Raw genomic sequence first — 22,204 nt, 5'->3', positions numbered from 1 at the left:
ACCCAGTTTCTTCCACTTTGCACCTGAACTTGATAAGTAATACAAGGTAAAATTGTTTTTTTTTTCACAGGGTCATAAGCACACACACACTGTCCTTCAAGAGCTTAGAGGATTAAGCCATCAGGCAAGCAACAATTCTCAGAATAAAACTGAAATCAAAACAACACATTATCTCTGTTTTAAACCCACATCTGATGTAGCTATAGATTAATCACGTCAACACCATATTGCAATTCTCATTACATTATTGTGCACTGAGAAAAAAATGTAATTATACAGATTTAGCTTTTGCCAGATAATTCAATTGCATTCAAGAATCGAGTGTGACGTCAACACAACTTATGTAATTTGCTTCCAATTATCAATACCTCAGCGGTTTTATTAATTTAAATGCCCCATGCATCCTGATACTTTCCCAGGAAAAAATAATTGAATAAAATGAAACGTTGGCTGTCCTAAAAAGTTACGTGAAGTTAAGCAAGTGTGACTTAAACAGCAGTGTCACTATTAACCAATGGCTCTGCTATGTTAAAAAAAGTATTTTAATCAGTGCTTATTAATACATTTTACAGTTCACTCATTAAATTGCATTTTGCACGTTTGCCATGTAATGCTACAATATGAGTACATTATGCCAATTTAATAATGCTTAAAATCCAATGTGTTTAATAAAAGTTTGTATGACCATAATATAGCATTGAATAAAATACAGTACAGTGATTTAAAGACTACAATGAAATCAAACATTTTTTTCATACCCTAAGTAGATTTGGTACATGCTGTAAAATCCATTTAGAAATCAGCATTCCATTATTTTGGGGAAAATGTATACTACAAAACAGCATTAAACTAATCACTCTCATTCACAATATCATGAGAGACTGACATTCATACGCTGAACATATAAGCAGGCTTATGGAGGAGAAATGTACAGAGCCGTGTTTGGGCGACCAATTTCTGTTCATCATGCAATGTAACGTACCAATGTCACCTGCTTTCTCCCCCCAGTCACCAGACAGGGTTTTTGGTTTGCTGGGTAACATTGGTTCGACGTCTGACTTTGGTCGGATGGAGGACACCTCTCCATTGGACCTGCTTGACAGGAAATTGAACACTGCACTCATTTCAGGACAACACAGAGTGCATAAAACCTTATCTTCACAGCTCACAAGAGTGATATAGTACTCGCAATCAATACTTCACCTTTCAGCTCTATCACAGAAAGCACTGACTCGTTCTTAATCATTCCTCTGGGTGCTACACTTCCCCATTTCTTATTTGTTGCCCTTTTTCAGTGGTCTAAAGAAAACAGGCTATACTAAGCCCTCTGAAAGTTTTTTTTTAATTGAATTATTTCACCAACAGTCATAACCAACATTCAAGACTGAGTGAACAGTTCACAGACAGGATGGTATAACTGCGAAATGACCAGCAAAGGATTTTGACTGTCACCAGCAACTGTATCCTTGTGACATTGGCTCAGAGGAGAGGGGTGGGTGAGGGAAGTATGGCGAGACTCACTTGGCTGCTGGAGATGGTGTGTTCGGTTTGTCTGGCCGTTTTGGTGGGACAGCTCCAGGCCTGAGCAGGACGCTCCCCTTGCCTGGAAGCGGAACAGGCTTCTTCGGGGGGACTATGGGAGCAGCGGGTTTTGTGGGTTTGAGGTCTGGCACTGGCTTGTCACCTGCAGGAGACAGGAAATAGTAGTGTAGGAGTGTAGCATAGTGGTAAGTACAAGGGATCATAACTGAAAGGTTGTTGGTTCAGTTCCCTTCTGGGGCACTGCTGTTGTACTCTTGGGCAAGTTACTTTGCCTCAGTAAATATCCAGCTGTATAAATGGATAGCATGCAAAACCTATAACCTGTAATGTAATGTAGTAATTGTGTTTCTTCCAGCAGTTGTTAAGGTGGTTTCGGAATAAAAATAAAAATGCATAAAATGCACATACACAAAATCATGTGAAACAAACCAAGTAAACATCACAGCTTATAGTTATGTATCTATCCCTGACTGGACCAGAAAATAGTGGGCCGTGGTAAACACGGCAACAAAAAGCAAAGCACCAATCAAAAAGAGAAACATGCCACCTCTATATTTCAAAGAGAGAACACTAATCAGTTCTGCAGTTGGTGCATAGGTAATGGTTGCCTGAATTTGATTTTGTCAACACAATATAAGCAATCACTAGTTTCGCACCATTTGCTAAATCAATAAATCTTCAGTCTTCACATTTTTAAGGCTTGCCCCTTTTCAATTTGATATTCACATTACTTGTCGGGGAGAGGAAAAGTAATTTTGGCATAAGGGTATGAAGCCAGGACAATGCCAGATCATTCCATAAATTTTGCTAGTTAACTGAACATTTAAATAGAACTTCTTTACGTGCACATCGAGCAAAAACTGTGTTCTGTTTGCCATAAACCTTGGGACAGCAAAGAGTCACATTCTATGGATCAGGTAAAACTGGTATGAATGAAAACATACTTTGAATGTCGCCAAACAAATTAATCCATTAAAACGTACTGCAGATAACGATTCTAAATGTACAGAGAATATTTAAAAAGGTTAGATATTTAAATTTGTATGCGTAATATAGCTGGAGTTTCCTCCAGTGAAATGCACAGAAAAAAACTTTGCTTTATTTATAATTGTATATTTATTTACCATTGTGGCATTTATACCAGCTAAAATTATTCTGGTTGGTAAGGGACTGTTTGGTGTGACAAATCAGTTACTTGAGCAAGAAGAAAAAGCATATCCCAACAGTTCAAGAAGTGCAGTGTTCACATTAGTTCTGCACACTGTTGCATGTAAGGTCATAAAAGCAGCCATTCAAGTTAGCAACAACATGACCCTGCTGAGGTTTCTGTCCTGAGAAACCTGGCCTAGGTGGCAGCTTCTCACAGCCATCACCATCACCATCAACATCACCATCACCATCTTCATCACCATCTTCATCATCATCATCATCACCATCTTCATCATCATCATCATCATCATCATCATCAATAGCTAGCTGGCACAAACAGTCTGTGACTGACGTCTGCTTTTTTGTTTCAAACACAGAAACCGGAGTCTCAATACTCAATACTGGAGGAAAAAAAAAGGCTGATTTACTTTACATGTGGCGGGGTGCTTATACACAGACTGAACTCTCGCAGTCACTACACACAGGGGTGTAGTGGGCACTGGACGCGGGGGAACACCGTTCCCCCACTTCTCCGAGCATGATTTTATTTTTATTTAATTATTTATTAATTTATTTTTTTTACAATCTCTGTTTTATTTTAGTTTTAGAGGATGATGATCATCATCACGCTGTGACACTACTAGCCTGCGTATGTGTAAAAAAAATTTGAAAACTAACAACAATAGGCTATTGCTGCAGCTCGTCCTTGCTCCTCGTTAACCCAAAAGCGTGGTTAAAATGGCAAGATTTTTTTTTTGTAAAGATAATGTCAATGACAACAAAGCTGGAAAAAGAAAAACAGCATCGATTCTTCAGCTGTCTGAGCAAACAACTTGGAGCTACTCCGGCTGTAATTATACATACTCGAATGTATGCGTTTGGTGTGAATAAGTACACGGATCCTGTGTGTCTGCTATTGTTATAAATTGGCATGATTTGTGTGTGGTTATGAATGAAGCAATGCCGAACACATTATGAATGCTGTTGATAATGTTAGCTTTTGTAAAACAGTAGGAAAGTAGCATAAGTAGTTTCTGTATCTGGCGATTTTTTTTATCCCCCACTAAAAAAAAAAAATCCCCATTACACCACTGACTACATACACCCAGGGGGGGAAAAAACCTGGAACAGTACAAGTCAAGCAAGGTAAAAACAAAGAATTTAGGACAAGACAGCACATTTTTCCAATAGGGTGACAATGTAATTACTAATGTTCAGATGGTTTTCTGAAAATACCCATGGTTATTACTGTAGTGAACTACCACTAAACGAATGAAAACAAAAGTATTAGTTAATTTAATTCAGTATTAATTCAAAGTATTTAGTTAACTTAATTCCAAATACTGTACTAGGTTCTTTATATTGCAATTAAGAATTGGGTTATTAATATAGTCACATTCAGCAACAACATGGTTTTACTCGCTAACACTGAAGTCATTTTGACAGAAATCATGTTACCGGCCATGGTTAAAGTTGTATTTTACCTGGTCTTCATGATCATACCTGATACTGAAGAAGCAACTTAAAAATGGCAGTCTACAAGTTAGCTTTCCTATTTCTCCTCTTAGCACTGTTCACAAAGTGTGCCTGCCAATGAATGAATATAGCTGCAAAGTAACCCATTTTAATGCCAAGCTGATCTATGATTTGACATCATATGAATGGTCCCTACACATACAGTATCTGAAAGGCATACTGTTCTTTCCTGTTTGTAAACTAAGCTCCAATAAAAAGAACTGACAGATCAGGTATCAAAGTGTGCTTGACTTAAAAAAAAATAAAAAAAGTAAACCCATAAGGTTAGAGGACTTTGGGACATTGCAATATTAGATTTCAAGCATTCGTAAGTCCCCTGAATTAGACATGACAAAATTTTTGATGAGCCAACCCGATTAAGATTTAAGGCATTCGTAGAAAGAAGACACCGATACATTCCAATATGAATGCTGAATGATGCTGAAGCAGATGACACTGCTCCTCTGAAGCGCTGTAAGCATTCAGACTTTCACACGATGATGTGTCTATGTGCATCCCTTTGCACAAAACAGAAATAAATCATCAGATATTGAAAAGGCCAAATGTGAGTAATGTGCATGATGCCCAGGGGTGTCAACAATGGCGTCTTCTGGTTTATTTAACAAGTCAGCTCACATGAGAAGAGGAGGCAGACACGATTAATATGCTACAAGCATATCATATATGAGGGCAGGTGGAAACCACTTCAATAAGGCCATTCCCCACAACATACAGCACAGATGTATGGAACTACATCTTCATGCAACATGGCCTTCATTCTTTGAGAAGAAACACAAAATCTACTTTATGGAGAATGAATCAAAGTAATGAAGGCAAGTGAAGTCCAATTTTCAGTAAAACAGAATGCACATCTTCAATATGCAACAGAAGAGACAGGGGAAATAACAAATTTGTCTTTTTTTCATTTACAAAAAGATGCAACAAACCATATATTTAATTATGTGTTCCTACAGAAATGTCAATATGATATTCAGGCTAAAGCTGGAAGCTGGATGTGTACAAAAGCACTACCTATTATGAGTATATAAATATTGATCATGCCAAAATAGTAAAACATCATCAGTATGTGTTGTACTACATACAACATGTTTGGCATGTCTGTGTTCAAGTTGAAGAATGAGAATTGTGTTTTAGATGACACTGTTATTAAGTCGTGTGTAAAAATCAAAACCATCTGTAGCGAAGGGGTGATAGCAGTCACCCCACCCAGCCTTGAACCTAGGTCTATGGGGTACCAAACCAGCAGCTTGACCGCAACGCCAAAGAGCCAGGCTCTTTGGTATGGCAGTCAGAGCGCATACTCAGCTATAGTAATGACAGCACTCTGTCACACCATCTCAAAAACTGCATTCATGTAAGACCTACAGTCAGCATTTACATATATAAAGAGGAAGCTAAAACATTCATATGTTTCAGCACACTGCCATCATCTCTGAATAGTCTTACTTTGTTAGCAGGATTTATATATTTAACTCTTCAACATCACCACTCCACAGGCGTTCAATCTTATTCCAAACAAACAGGCAATCAGTGCCTTGGGGTTTCATAAGGCTACGAAATGTCCACCACATATCAGCAAATAAATGAGGCATTAAACATTTTCTTACTGATATGGATTGCACTATGGGAGTGAAACCAATCTAGATTTAAAGCAAAAATGGCATAAAAGCAGCACAAATGTCATGAACTGGCCATGAGGAGGACTGCAGGGCTTCCCAAAGCATAAGACAAAGACACTGACTAAAATACAGTCCTGACCCAACCACAGATGCCCGAGCTGCAATCACACACCACGCTAACTGTAAATACATTATAACCACAGAGGCCACCCAGGTCCCCTGACACCCCTCAAGTATGTTACACCGTGAGGAACTCTGTGGAACTCTTTTAATCACACAATCTGTAAGGAGACAGAGAAAAGAGGCAGATGAAGGCATTCCTTTTGACACAGACAAAAAGTAGGTCAGAAAGTTTGCAGGATGTCTGCACCAAATGTGCAGCTCTCATCTTCCTGTGTGACTCGGTGAGGACATGCAACGGTTCTGCAGTGTGTCCAACCAGATTTGAGTCTCACAAAAAAGCTTCATTCTTACAAGCCCTCATGAACAGAGCAATTTGCATGGGTTTGCAGTGGCCTAAGCCAGCCGTATCGATCACTTTTTTAAACAGTGATTCACACGAGCAGAGAGCAATCTTGGTAATAAGCCCTCTTACCTGCAAGGGATACAAAAAACTCTGTGTCTGGTGTTTTTTCAAAACCACACATCACAGAGCTGATGAAACTGCCTCAGTGCAACATAATGTTTACTCTGCAAAGCTACAGAGAGGAAGTGCAACATAAAACACAGGTTTTCGGACCATTTTATTGCAAATGGAAACAGCCAACAAAAATGCAGACAGCTAAAAAAAAAAAGTACATGACTATATAAAAACCTATGGTGTCAGGAAGGGTAAAGGAAAAGGACCATAAGGGTAAAATTGCTGTAATCAGCGTACGTCAGCTTAAGAAAAATGTCCAAACCTGTGCTGTTAAATATGAGTTTATAGACAGTTTATAAGACTTTACAGACAGAGTAAATGAAAGGGTACGACTCAATGTGGCTGACATTCAGTAATTACCTATAATGCCAGTGCCACTGTAGGGACGATCGTGGGCAAGTTGTCAAACTGAATAAATTATGACAATACGTTCACACAGCCGGAAACATGTTCACAACAGATTCGTTTTGGCAACACCAACAATTAAAAAACCCTTTTGTCAAGACAGTATGTTTGACTGCAACTCTCATTAGCACTTATCAGTAAAAAGCAACCTGAACATTCAACAGCTGACACATATATAACCCAAACAGCAACTGAGAGAAACCAGCTGAATTAAGAATAAATTACACTGGACATCTCGTTCAGAGCTGTGACAGCAGGAGGCTGGTAAACCAGCACTGGCGAGGCCTAATGTGTTCAACCCAAACCGTTGCTTGGAGCATTTTCACAGTGGTCAGGGGCAGCTGGTCCTTACCTCTGTCCTCGGTCCGAGGCTTCTTATCAGCACTTGGGACCTCTGGCTTCGGCGCTGAAAATCGAAACATATTCCTGTTAGTCAATTTTTGTGTTTCACGTCTGGACTGCTGTGAGGTAGGCAACAGGCACCAGGCAAAGCAAATTTACATCAATCTGAGAGTCTTCAGTGGGTTGTACAGATGCGGTCTTGTACTTCCTGTGTAGGCAGGCATGAGAAGCAGCGAAGTCCTTGCAGAAGTCTACAAAATTATTTCAGACACTTGAAAGTACTGCCTCGCCCACATAAAAAATGAAACCTGGACTGAAACAGGCAAAGAAAGGCAATTTAAATTGTAAGGTGGTTCATGGTGATAAATTGTGCTGGTTTGGTGCTGGAATGGATATTTTGTTGGGATCTATACATAAGCCAGTCTCTTTTTTCAGACACAAACAGGATCGGGCCCCAAACTGAGTTACAGACGGATTTCAAACATAATCTGTCAATATGAGTAGCCTTATTGCCAAGTCAGAGGCATTTAATACCTTTTTAATGGCAATACACACAATCAAACCTAAAGTTTGACAATTTACCACATGTAAAAAATAATATTTTGACTGGTTTCTGAAAGTGAGTGAATAAACACATAAAGACATCTTGATGTTGTGAATGCATGACTGACACACATTAATTCCCTATGGTGGTCACAGCAACTGTCTCATCATCCACTTGTAGGATAGTTCTTATAGACACTGAAATCAATAAATGTAGAATTTTGAGTTTTCCCTCTGTCTGACTCTTCAGGTAATTTTCCATCAAGGTCTGCAGCCTTGTCAGCCTATGTGGGCTTGAAGAGAGCCACGGATCAACTGCCAGAGCTGTTCAAACACTGATGTTAAGGGAACGACAGTGGACCAGTTTTTACTGGCATTTGTAGCAAGAAAATCCAATAGCTGATTTTCTAGCACGCTGCTATTTTACAGTCTTAATGCTTCGAGGGCACATTTGACTGAAATCAATCATGTGGGAAATGAAAAAAATTCAACACAGTCTACCTACTGAAGCATAAAGCAGGTATTTTCCTCCAAAAATCAATTTGCTTGCTTTTTTAGTCTTCCTATTACTTTCATGGAACCGAGGCTGCTTAGTGGCACGAAAGCTGAAACATGCCTCTGCTTGGCTCAGAATTACATGCATCTTCCTCCAGCTCCCTGCAGACAGACAGTTTACTGCATGATGATACAAGGTTGCTTTGTCCGTGCAACCGGCCTGTAATTATGGCCATAATGACGACAACAAAGATGGCAAAGATGATCAGAGAAGTCAGAAAAACTTTGAGGGTTTGATGGGCCATAGTGACACAGAACAGCGCCGCTGCATCACTGATCGGGAAGGGAAAAACGGGAGAAAAACCTTGTGGTCTTTAGATGACTCACAGCCTTTGATGACTGCAGCCCCGAGAATTGTTGGTGGAAACAAATAGGGTGCTGCAATCAGGGAAAGCACTGACTGCACCTGCTGTTCACAAGCTACACAGCACAGGATTGAGTGATTTTTGTTTTTTCATACCAATGTAACTATAAAACACTTTACCGTACCTAAGCTTTTTGAAGGTGGCGGCGGCTTTTTTGGTTTCTGTAAAGAAAAGAAAAAAAATAGAACATAAGCAAGGCAGTATTTCACTCATGCACTCAAACTGAAACACATAAAACTGAGCAATGCTGACACCGCACACCAGTTTCCGTATTCCCTAAATCTTACATAGGGTTATAAATGACACAGAGTAAAACAAGCCAGACTCCAAATACTGATACCTGTCAATTCCACAATCTCTTGCTGACCACAATCAGGCCATTCTTGATCACGTTAAAGAAGTTTAAAACATTGTCAGTCTAATAAATGTAAAATCACAACTACTGGCCAGTTGTGTCAAAATTGTGTCAATGAAGCAGTGCCCACAAAGCTGCACAACTGCACAAACTGTAGTTAAAGTTAATACACTGTCTGTACCCTTAAAGCCATAGCAACCAACAGCTGGGGGAACAGATTCTGTTCTGAGAACAGTGGCACGTGTGAATGAAACTCTGTTCCCATCAGCCACTCAGAAAACCATGTCACTGGTTTACAGCCCCCTGTTTCTATAAACGGGCATATAGTCTGTAAGCTATACCAACTGTAGACCCACGCACAAGTGATACAAATGGTATGAGAATAATCACAGAATTGAAGCTATGTATGGTGTCAAGGGGTGAAAGCGATTACAGTGAACAACTACAATTATGACTGCAGGTGACTATGCTGAGATATCGTCTTCCCCTTGTTAAATTCATAACACCCCCCCCCCCCCATCCACAGCTCAGACACTCCTTCCAACAATCATTTTAAGTGTATGCCTCTGCTTTCACATCAAAAAGCTCTATCAGAGCTGAGGTATTGTTTCTCAAAAGGTCCTGTGGAAACACTAGATTGCAATCAAATGGAAAGCACTGGTGTGAGATTATTTATTTACATTCAGACGTAGCCACTCGAGCTTCATTATGTTATACAGCAGTGGAGATGTACCACAGCACACCCAGCTGCACTGACAGTAGATTTCTGTTTTATGGTTCTTATGCTGCGGTTTCCTGGCAAACCAACAGATGGTGTCAAGGTGGCAGCCTCAGTAGATTGAGTGAATATTGGTAAACTTGCTGTCATTTGCATTTCATGCTGCAAATTGAGCATGAATGTGAATGAGTGTAACTATGGATTCCCAGTTTTGAATAATGTGGCTCCATTCATACTGAAATGTCACTTTTTCAAAAAGTAAGTTTGTCCACAAACTGAAGACACAGTTTGCATCGAATGGAAATATCTAGGATGTCGGTGAGTTCTACACACAGTACTCTTATTCTGCAACTGAATAATTTCATTAATGAACTATGACAGTGACCTGTGCCTGCTGCTTTGCAATACAGTCTACATTTTCCCTAGTCAGGTAAAAAAACGAGGTCACTTTTATCCATACTGGTTTTTTGCTCATCTGTTTGCACCACCTCACCTCCTTGAACAGGGAAATGGCCCCATTAGCTGCACTTTGTAATAATACAAATGGCTTCACACTGTATTGTCACAGTTTAACTGCTCTCTTTTATTTTTATTATTTTTATATAATATTTTTATTTCATCTATAGACCTCACCACCAGCAGAACTTGTTTGGTATTTTCAGCAGCACTACATCTGAAGGGCTTCCAGGCCCTCTTAACAAAGAGGAACCCGTGGAGCCCATAACCACCCTCTAGTTATAGGGATTCTCTATTGACGAATGCAATGATTACATTGATCTCTACCCGCAAATTTCTGCTGCAAATAGCAGAGCGACGACAGGGCACAAAGGAGGGCACTCTGGGAGGTAAAATGTTCAAATATTAATAGCATGAGGTGTATTCTTCCCACAACAATACTGCTGAATTTCAGTTGCAGCCATAGTTGCTGCATGCCACCTACACGTGAGCTTAAATATCAATCCATGAAACCCCCAACCTATACTGTCAAATGTGTCCAGCAAGGGGGGCTTTCGGCATTAGGGGGGTAGTCTTAAAAACACCCTTTCTCTTATAATTCCACCCCCTCACCCCGCCACCACTCCTCAGTACAAAGGACGCAATTTGTAATTTTATGATAGTCCCTGGTTCTTTGAAGCTTCTTCATTGTTCTCATTGTTTTTAACTTGAGTTACCCTTAAGGGTCTTTGCTTTGCACATATAACTGTGGCCACAGCGGTAGCTGAGCAGGAGCGTATATCCTAAATCATATTTCATTCATTAAAATGTGGGTGCCAATCCAATTAGCAGGCAGTACACCACTCATTTTCACAAATGGGGGGCAGGGGGGATTTAAACAGATTTTAAAAGCTTTAAAAGCTATCTAGCCTCAGTGTGGCAGCAGTAATCAATAAAAACTAATTCTCTGTGCACACACAAAATATAGACAAGCATTTGCCAACTCATTTCTGTCTCCCTCAGTTTCTGCGTTCCTTTCATTTTCATGCTAGCTTCCACACGGACAATTGTAAACAGAATAAAATTTGCTAGAACCTCTCTGTGACACAGCATTCACAGCTGCCTTGTTACTGTAGACTGACAGGCATCTGAGCACAGATGCTGCTGGATTCGATCCTATGTCCGGCATTCTGTTTTCTAAAAATGAAAACAAACACTTTTTGCGGCTCCCACCGAGCACAGCATGGCGAGGCAAACTTAATCACAGCCAGTGAGGACACAGCGCAAGATTTACAGGGTAACAGTACATCAGTATCTCCATATTGTCCAAAACCACAAAGGAATCAAGAACTACTGGTCAACAGCTGAAGATTATTGTTAATGTAGTAGGCGACGGTGACTGACATTTCAGCTGTGTCCTTGTCAACATGAAAAGCTTAAGTTCAGCTACAAAGCAGCAAGATACCTACATTATTAACAATAACAACAACAATAATAAAGCCTGACCATTATGAAAAAGAAAACATCTTCAGAAATGTGACGTGAAAAAGTGTTGACACATCAGGGCCAGTGCCAATAATCAGTTTACTGACAGATCGCAGGCCCTTTCCATTAGTGCTACAGCTGCATATTATCCACTTACAAAGAAGAATATATACTGCTGCAGTTCAGCGCAAGGGGTCCAGCAGCCATACCCCATCTGAGATCAGAACCAGAAGCCTTCAGGCTGGGCTGTTTAGCCACTAACTACATTCCTCACATTCACGCCAGACCGCAAGCGTGACACCAGCATCAGGCAAGCAGCCCACAGACGCCTCTATTACAGGGAAGGAGGAAAGCCCAGTCACATGCCCCGGCATCATGCATGACCTTGACTGACAACCCGGCTTCACTTTTTTCAGCCTTCCACCACATCTGCACACATTGTCAATTTTATATACTGGTATTATGTTTCTGCAAAACGGAGCATGCAACACATAAGAAGAAACTTTTTAAAGTTCATTCAAAATGGTGTGCAAAACTCAAACGTAGCTGACAAAAAAAGGATTCTTAAGAGGAGAAAGAGATATGGTATCTACAAAGATTTTCATTCTAATGTGAAATCTGATTTGAAAAATTATTGCACGGTTCTTGTTGCAAAGTACATTGAAGTTAAAGGATCAATTCAGCTGAAGCAGTCTCATTTAAATGACAGAATGGATGTCATATCATTTTTTCACTCCATTTCCTCAATTCATATGGACACATTTTTATCCTTCCACACCTTTCACAGAGTTATCATTTGACTGAAGGAGGGGGAAAAAAAACCCTGTTGTCTTCAGTATCCTGGCCTACTTCTCAACAAAGCTGCCTTCCTGCATCAAACAGAAAAAGATGCCCCAGGCTGGGGCTCATGTAAAGTTCCAATGAGGCAGTGTCACTCACTTTTGCTCCAGTTTTATTGACAAAACATGCAACTAACAATATTTGTGTTTTTCATCAATATCAATGTTTTTCTAGTGGATTATGACAATTCATTATTTACCAGTTTCTTTTTTTTAAATTTACAAGAGTCTATATAAAAGCTGGTAGTGAGGGACAGGATTTAGGACGTTTTGGGGCACGCTGAGGATGCCTCCCATGGGGAATGAGCTGCAGGAGCTTACAGACAGAAATGCTGCCATTCAGGGTTACTCCACTCATCTGCTCCAAAAACAGAGAGCAGGTGGGAGTGTTCAAATTAATCCCATTTCTTAGTGAAGAGATTATTAATATATATGTCATATCTTTATATTAAAACATTATGTTGCTCACGTTATGCCATTTTAAACGTCCATATAGATAGCCAACTGTTCTCGCCTTAATTTGACCAAAATCAATCGTGCATTTTAAAGTCATCCATCATAACTAGTGCAATTTATCAAAACAATACTCTGTAAAAATTCTTTAAATCATACTTTATGCTTGAAATCATTTTATTCTTTGACAGAGAGTAAAGGAAAGCCCCAAAGATGTAAAGAGAAATCAATATTATCTTTTCCATCTGATGAAGTTTAAAGGGTTTAAAATGCATCCAGCTAATTTGAGATACAAAATAATTATACACGGCCACACATTCATCAGTGTCCACTTAACAAATTCCAAGATATCATGAGAAAAAGCTATGGGACTACCTTATTTCACTTCGTAATACAAACACTGTGTCCACCGACACTGTCTGCACAAATGCCAAAAGTGCACATCTTCCTATTGAGGGGCAAGACCTGTTCATGGCTGCCCTCTACTGAGCAGGCAGCAGGAATGAAAGTGTTTATCTGCTGAACATCTGACCAGTGTCCTTCCAGTCACATGAGCCTCTCTGCCTCATCGACATCCATATGAAACAATGCGTTCAAACAAAGAAAAACAGTCTTCTCAACTGCGGTGGAATCTGAGAAAACGAAAAAAACAACTTCGCTGATGCTCAGAGCAATCAGCTTCGTATCGCCTTCTGACCTCACTGTGAAAAGGACACCCACATTCCCTCTGCAGAGCCAAGCAGCCATGAACTCCCAAGTAACGCTTCTGAACTCCCAGAGGCTTGTTTAGTTATATGTGCTCTATGGATGTTCATTGACTGACAAATACTGAGTCAAAATTAATTGTGGGAGACAGGTCTGCAAAATCTGGCTAAAATGGGCATCAGATTAACTATTCCACATGTTATATTTATCTACTAGATATTGTATAGGTTACTTATGCTTCAAAAAGTAATCAACAGAAAAAAAAGTTGAGATCTCTGCATTTTTTCAGTAAAGGTTTTTTGTGAAGAGCTTATCCTAGAAGGTGAACCTGGACAACTCTTATCTTCCACATGGAAAACCTGTAAATAGGTAAACAAGGATTTTTGAATGGTTGAGCTCTACAATATGTTAAACAAAATATCAATAATGTTACTCAATCCTTCAACATAATCTTCATACTTTTATACCAAAGTCCCAATATCTTTTTTACACTTTACAAGTAATTATTCAGTTGTCAGTGAAAAACAACCACAACTGATTGGATATTAGGTAACTAGCTCATTATGAAGTCTACAAAGTCATGCCTGAGGCTTGCCAACGTTGCTGGATGGAGGAAAGAGCATGACTTAAATTCAGTGCTCCATTCCCCCTGGTCACTTGCTAACATGTGAAGCCAAAGGGCAGAAATACAGCATACATATACAACCCTGTGACACAGAAAGGAAGCTCATTCACACTAATTAACACCATAGTCTTACAAGCTAGTTAACTTCCACAGTGCCTATTTTTGCCATGAACTACAGATGGTCAGCAAGACTCAATGCAACACAACACATGGGAAACCTTGTTTATTTTAAGAACCATTTTTAATTTGTATGTTAAGCCACAAATGTCAATCTCCCACCCACCAATATCTGAGTGGATATGTTCATGGATATGAAAAACTGGCAAGCAAGAACAAATCTCAAATCTCCTAAATCCAGCCACTGAGTAAACTACATTTTAAGGGTTTTTCAGCAAGTAATCGAAAAAGCACAAATGATTAATATTAAGACAATGGAGATTGTATACATATCTTAGTTTTAATTTGTTATCTGCCAACTGGAAAAGGCACTTCATGTGTAAATGCAACTTCAATATTTCAGAAATAAATGCACTAATGAGCACATGCATTTGTGGTATTAATCCCTGTACACCTGTGACAACCATCCACACCATTTCCATGATCAAAGAACTGAAATGTACCGGGTTCATTTGCAGAGCTATTAGCAAATGCAAAACACCTCTTCAGGCTGCACTTCAATCACATACCTCTTCAGAGTCCTGTTTGGAAGATGATTTTACTGAGCCTCTTGAGGTTAGTGTCTGTAAAAAGGTGTGGCAAAAAAACATTACTTATCATTAATACCATTAATGAATTATTTGTAAACATGCAATACATGCAAATATAGTTGTGCCCGCTTAAATGTCCTCTCTCAAAGCATGGCTGCATGTTACTTAGAGAACACTTCTGGAAAGAGCAAATCATTGTGATGTCACCTCTTTGTCTGCCTCTGATATCATGGCCACAAAGTTGTCAGGAAAGATGCCGTCTTTGCCATTAATGTCCCCTCTCCACCAGCCCGGTTCCCCCGTGTCCTGAAACAAAAAGTGTGTGAGAGATGACCCTGACATTGAGGTCACTGTGTATTATTTTGTTGGTTCTGAAATGTTAAAGCATTTATTCCAGTGAAGTCATTATCACTGAAAAGAAGCATTCCAACAGACTGAATCGGCTCTGTTGTGGAATCGCCACATCATTTGCAATTCCTCACTGTCACACCATGGCAACAGTTACTTAATCTCAACTCTAGATGGCACTAAATGCTTCTCTAACCATCTCAAAGTCTCAGAGCAGGCAGCATCCAGTATTTACAGCATGAAATGAAATTGCACCGTCCCGATCATGTAAAAGTAAATAACATCCTTCACTGAGTTATTGCTTTTGGAATTAAGTGAATTAAGAAACTGGCCCAGTCCAACATCACCATGAAAACACACACAAGTTCACAAACTATGTCAGCTGGTATTAGTAAACTTCTCTTTCCAGTTTGGATTTAATTGGGATATAATGGGCTGCTTGCAATATGAACAATATTAAAATTGATTCTGGGAGGCATAGCAGACCTGGAATTAATCTGGCTAACAATACAAATTAGATATTTAAGATGTCAATGTATTCATAAAAATTCTAAATACAATGTAATTTTCCTACACACATTCATAAAAAAACAATAATAACACTCTTAAGGTATAGACATACGCAAAACCAATTACTGTTATCTGAATTCAAAGCTAACAATATGCACTCATTTCCACACAGCGCTATCTGCACTCAGCCTCATACAGAATTGCCTGGCGTAAAAAAACAATTCATAACGACAAAACGAATTATCATAACAAAGTACTCAGACCTGTCCTCACACTCAACAATGGCTTGTTTTCAGTGTTTGAGATTCACCAGATGTAGTCATGAACGCACCTTGCACAGCATCAAGAGGCCAGACGTTACAGAGTGCAGAGTGCAAAGTCCGCAGTGTCTCTGGTAACTGTCATTGCTACACTGCTCTCCACTTAAAGCAGTTATCTGGGAGGCTGCCACAAGTAAGCAGGATTAAAAGGGCAGTATGGCACACTGCCCCGCTGTCGGCACAATAAGATCAGACCGCGGCAGCGGCAGGAAATTCGTCAGACAATAATGTGCATGTGAAACACTTTATCTAGGATTTGATGTACTCTTCCGGGCCCATATTTGAAGGTGAACCGTTCAGGGCTACCAATACGTTCATGTCTTCACTGACCCGCTGCAGTCACATGTTCACCATTATGGTGTGTGCCAGTAAGGCAGCTCTGCATTCCGGTTGGCCTTGACTCATCTACTGCTCAGCTGCTGGAGCACAATTTTAAATCGACTCCACGTCGTACACTTGCCTATGTCACATCCGCCTGCAAATTAACAACCGCACCGAGTCTTTGCTCCCTAATTTACATGCTCTTGCTTTCTCATCCCTGCTCTGGAGAGAAAGATGATGCGTGGTGAAGCTAGGGGGCGTTTACCTTACCTTACTCAATACCTGTATGACATCACCCTCTTTCAGACTCAGCTCATCTTCATTTGTTGCGTCGAAGGGGAATATGACCTTGCAGTATTCTTTTACTTTGAAAAAGAAAGAACCGGACATTCAGTGACGGACTCCCTTCTGATATTTGGATACCATTACCATATATGTGGATTATTTTCTTCTGGTAAATACAATGAATGAAAACTTGCTGTGGCAGTGATCTCTTCTTAGCTTTTGCCGAGAAACCGCATATATAGTGACAGTAGTATGGAGTCCTGAATTGAATATAAAGTCTTAAATTGGGAAAACTAGCAATTACTGTCCGCATTTAAACACAATCTGCATTTAAAACTAATGTAAAGACAATGCCAAATTATTTCTTAGACTTTTTAAATGTAACAGCTAAATTTCCCTTGACATACAGCCATACAGGTTTTCAAGCAATAAATCAATAAATGTTTCAATGTCTAATTTGCAAAACAGAGGATTACTTTTTATATTCTCAGTCCAGAAGAGGTCCCTAAAGTACAGTTTGTATTTTAAAGTACTGAGGAGAGCTTTAATAATTGCATTAAAGATTTGACTCATTACCTTCACCACAGCCTACTGTCTGACAATGAAAGAGTTGGTGATGTGTAAGAGAGTGGATGGGTTGGTGTCAATGGTAGCTGGGGCTTAAGGTGTTTTTGCAAATGGATATGGGCACTATTATTATATGCCAGACCTGTTGATGAGTATAACCTGAATGCTCCATTGAGGTGTACACACTGGGAAAGTAACGTGGTCATGCTTGTATTCTGGATACAACTATCAGTCATACACATCTTCCAAAGTCAAAAGAAACACTCCATAGAGAAAACAGGTGAGACTCACTCTGTGTAACATATCCTGCCTCAACTTACCTTTCGTTTTGTTTTCTCCATCTACTTTATCTGAGTCTGTCATGTTCAAATGGGCAGGCTTTGCAGCGGATGGCAATGATGGAATTGGCTAAAATGAAGCAAACCACAGATGGATTTACTGACATGATTGAACGGCGGCACACACATGCTGTCAAAGGCTGGATGGCAGAAGACTGGTGTTCTCACTGATGACTGACGATTGATTAGCCATGCCTTGGCAAGGTGGGGAGGATGAACACAGATCAATGGCTGAAATCACTGACACACCCAGCGCTGGTGGGCAATGTACGCAATCAGTGTTTGTGAAATAGTCACATGACTCAACAGCAACAGTTCATTCTTTAGTACCAGTGCTTGTTCAGAGGGAGAAAAAAAGAACAGCAAGTCTCTGTAAAGATCACCAAGCATCAGCATTGTCTACGACAATTTACATTCCATCTTCATTTCTTCTGTTAAAATAACTTGCTGCCTAGTCACAGACAAAGAGAAAGAGAAATCTGTCTCAAATAAATGGATTCCCTAAAGACTGCCATGTCAGGGAAAAAAGTAACCAAGGATTCTGAAGGGTTAAATGGAAGCTACAAACCAGACTTCTCTGACACTGAGGTAAACTGTGCTGTAATCAAAATAAAGAATATGAAAATGTAAGCTCAGCATAGTTCTTTGGTTTAGACAATTTGGCATGCACTCTAAAAGTAATGAATGGGTTATCATGGTGTAGCCTTCCATCCTATTAGGGATGAGCCAAGATGCTACAATGAGTTTATTTCGATATGTATGCAAGTCACAAATGACTTTCAAGTTCTGGCTGGGAACTTTTTCCAAACATTACGTAGTTCAGTTTGTTTTTAGTTCCAGAAACCAATGGTGTCCCTAACAAGCAATTATGTTTGAGACCTTGGGTTTCTTGATCATCAGTAAAAAATGCTAGTGCCTTCAGTACGCTACTATTTTCCACCAAGACTGTAACAACACATCCTGGCAGCACAATACCAACACACAGGATAAAAGAGCCACATATGTATACACAGCAAACAGCTGAGGCAAAAGAGGGATTTTAGGGGCACCTTTAGTAAGTATTTACAGTACACATAAAAACAGACATATTAGCTAATAAAAAAGCACGCAAGGAAACAGAGCATGTTCAGGCGTCCTGGGAAAAGGCCACCCAAACAATTTGTTCCTAAAAATAACACATGCTATTGCCTGAGCTCACAATGCAACCATAAGATCTCTGACTTCATCAGCAGCTGACGGAAACAAACACTGAATGCCCTCTCTAAAAATGAGCTACACCTATAATTATTTTACCATGCCTCCCTGTTTGAGCCACACTTAAGGCTGCCAAATTGGTGTTTTTGAAATGCTACACAAGAAACAACAATGAACAAGATAAAAACACAACTTTTAAAGTCATATGATGATGTTCATGAGGACTAAACCTGTGTAATCCAATTCATAAAATCTCACACCTGAGACCTTCTTAAAAGGACTGTATTAATGTAAATGAGATTCTGAGCAGCATTACTACCAGCTCTGTCACATTCTCCTCAGCAAAAAAGTTCTCGCAAGATGCAAAAAGGTGTGTTCACAACCTGACAAAATCCTTGTGAGACCATAACTTAAACAATGCCCTGATTACAAATCAAAGCTATCGCTGAGGATTATCTGTGAACTCAAACCCCAGGAGAGGTCATGTGCAACTTCTTCTAGTTTGTTCTAATCCTCAAATTCAACACACCTTTTTTTAAAAGAATATAACATAATTTACAGTGGTTTAAATAACCCTTAAACACAGACACAGACACACGTTTACAGAGTCAGTCTCAGTTCACTTACTTTATCAATTTTCTTCTCCTCTGCCTCAGAGCTGGGGAGTCGAACCTTCAACTTGACAGACCCTTCCCTGAATATGTCCCCGAAGCCAACACCCCTGATTTTTTTTGGCTGTGCTATAACTCCGTTGCCGGTCCCTGGAGAGGTAGGAGTGGTGGGGACGGCTGCCAAGCTGTCTTTGCCAGTGCTCTCTGTGAAAGGGTAAAAGTACAGCTCCGTAAGGCAAAGACACAATCACTTTATTCACTTCAACTGTCACATACCTGTCACAGTGAGAGGCTCTCGTTCACCTAGTTGTACTTGGTTTACATGAAATGTTTCAACCTTTACACAGCACTCTTTGAACATACCAGTGCTGCGTGAAACACCTGAAATCTTTCACAAGTCTTCTTGTGATGACTTGTTCCATTACTGATGAGTGCAGTGCCAAGAATGTGTAGAGGGGCATGCAGTGTGTTGAATCTCACACAGTAACTGTTTCAATCACTTTAAATACACTTATGTATGTGATTACAATTGGGTGCGAGTGTGTGAGATTTTTTTACCCGTTTCGTCTGTGTTATCGTTGGGTTCGTCATCTTCACTTCCGTCCAATTCCTTGACGAAGTTTGACGGAAACAACCCTGATTTCCCGTTCATCGTTCCGCTCCACCAGCCCTCCTCCACCTTGAAAAGAAACCAAGCCAGTGAGGTTCCCTCTCATCTGCTGAGATGCAAGTGTGAGGGTCATAGCTCATAGCTTTCAAATTCATCTTCACACTCACATCATCACATTCTACAGTACCAGTCAAAGGTCTGGACACACCTGATTAAGAAATTGGGAAAGATGCATTGAAAGACTTTTTGATCTAAAGACTTATGCTTGATATTTGTTTCTTAGACAAATATAGTGAAGTTGACGCCTATGTAAAAATGTGTCCAAACATTTGACTGGTGCTGTATGTAACATTTAACTTGAATACAATGCATAGCATCCAAAATTGAGCTAAAATTGCAAACCCCTCCAAATTATTTTCTAAAATCGTCATTCACATTTGCAATAGACAGCCATTCACATCTTCCACAAACAGCACCATCTACAGTTAAAGCAATTACTCAGAATGAATGCTGCAAGCAGACCACCATCCAACGTTATGAATGGGTGACACTGAGTCAACGAAGACAATGACACAAACCCCAGTGTTGTGTGTCTTACCTCTTCTTTAATGTCAATGACATCCCCCACCTTGAGTTCCAGCTCATCCTCATTCTGGGGGAGGTACTCAAAGAGAACTTTGCATTGCCGCTTTTTTGATTCTGTAGAGGACAATAAAGAAGAATGAAAGACAGAGGGGGAGTCAGATGCAAACACCCAGGGTCTGCCTGTGTGAAAGTGCGTACTGGCATCATGCAGGCAAGCACGTATAGTAGAGGAAACCCTCACCAGCCAGAAATACAAGCAGACTGTGCAGACCTGCGCTCCACAAGCTGACATTTCATCAAGGTAATCCCCGCAGCGGACACACCTCTTTAAACAAGCGCAGCTGCAGACAGTCACACGAGGGAGGCCTGCAGTGCCAGGCTCCCCTCGGTTTTCAGGGCTTCTCTTCACACACACAACCACTGAGTACTGGAACACTTGCCTTTATGCAAGGAAAGTGTTTTTTTTCTCCCCTCATTATCATTTTCAATCATTTTACGCAATTTTTTTGTCAACTATGAAATTCAGCACATATGTGTGTGCTTCCTTGGATGATCAATGTCGTGCCACGTTCATTCAGAGAAAGTAAAAGATCAAAACATCATCAACAAAATGGCACAGATCTGTTTAAATATCAGGCCTGCAAAAAGGGAATATATATTAGACTGCATTGGCATGAACCATCATCTTTGAGGTGCACATAGACTGCAACATGAAGCTCAAATATATGATACGTCAGCAGCGCTCCTGTGACGGAGTGCCGTCACTACGATTGAGTATGTGCTCTGACTGCCATACCAACGAGCCTGGCTCTTTGGCGTCGCAGTCAAAGTCGCATGGTTGGTACCCCGTAGACCCGGGTTCGAGGCCGGGTGGGGTGACTGCTCTCGCCCTTCGCTACAACTCCTTTTGCCCGCATATAGCTTTGACCTGCTTTACGTTTAAAGGTAATGGTACCTATAAAGGTTTACTGTAAAGCTATAGTATAGCAATAATTTCATCAATCCCAATTTCCACTGGCAGAACAACATATAAAGTAAAGAGCCATCTTAAATGGCCTCTTGAATACAAAAATTAGAGATGACTGATTTTGTAAGCAGACAGCCAGCAGTAATGTCTCTGGGATTTTCAAGCACTGATGAGTGTGAAATGTTCAAACATGAATTGTACCTTTAAGCCCTGCATTACTAGACCCTACATGTTTTTTCCTTTACACAGAACCCATTGAAGAACTGGCTCATACGGGTTTGTCACAATTCCTCCAAGGGACTCAAACTGTTCCTTTCTACAGCAAAGAAAGACAGCAGAGCTGAAAGCAGTTATTTGTATGAGCAGAAGCTCTCTGTCTGTAGTGCTGATGATGTTAAACCTGATATTAACCTTTTCATAACAGTGCAAATGTTGCTAAGTAGAGTAAAGGGAAACCATCTCACCAGGAGGTGCAGAGTCTGCAGTCTGTCATTTCCTATTCTCCCAGCATCCTTTTCTCTGACAGCTCT

At 40.1% G+C, this 22,204-nt stretch overlaps 1 protein-coding gene across 2 annotated transcripts in view; it reads right to left on the bottom strand.

Annotated features, from left to right (window-relative positions):
- Positions 1-22,204, bottom strand: part of LOC118792700 (CD2-associated protein) — a 50,253-nt gene that overhangs the window by 9,342 nt on the left and 18,707 nt on the right. Inside the window, exons 4-14 of one of the 2 annotated variants that reach the window (XM_036550602.1) lie at positions 20,721-20,821; positions 20,071-20,191; positions 19,529-19,716; positions 17,690-17,777; positions 16,788-16,882; positions 15,226-15,324; positions 14,998-15,051; positions 8,821-8,857; positions 7,244-7,297; positions 1,522-1,684; positions 983-1,095 (exon numbers count right to left, since the gene is read on the bottom strand). In XM_036550602.1, the coding sequence (XP_036406495.1) occupies positions 983-1,095; positions 1,522-1,684; positions 7,244-7,297; positions 8,821-8,857; positions 14,998-15,051; positions 15,226-15,324; positions 16,788-16,882; positions 17,690-17,777; positions 19,529-19,716; positions 20,071-20,191; positions 20,721-20,821 (1,113 nt within the window). The remainder of the gene's footprint in view (positions 1-982; positions 1,096-1,521; positions 1,685-7,243; positions 7,298-8,820; positions 8,858-14,997; positions 15,052-15,225; positions 15,325-16,787; positions 16,883-17,689; positions 17,778-19,528; positions 19,717-20,070; positions 20,192-20,720; positions 20,822-22,204) is intronic. The other variant, XM_036550603.1, reaches the window with a different exon arrangement.

This window comes from Megalops cyprinoides, chromosome 17, assembly GCF_013368585.1.
Source record: "Megalops cyprinoides isolate fMegCyp1 chromosome 17, fMegCyp1.pri, whole genome shotgun sequence".
NCBI lineage: Eukaryota > Metazoa > Chordata > Actinopteri > Elopiformes > Megalopidae > Megalops > Megalops cyprinoides.
The sequence above is the reverse complement of the archived record's forward strand: the minus strand, read 5'-3'. Positions and strand labels throughout refer to the sequence as shown.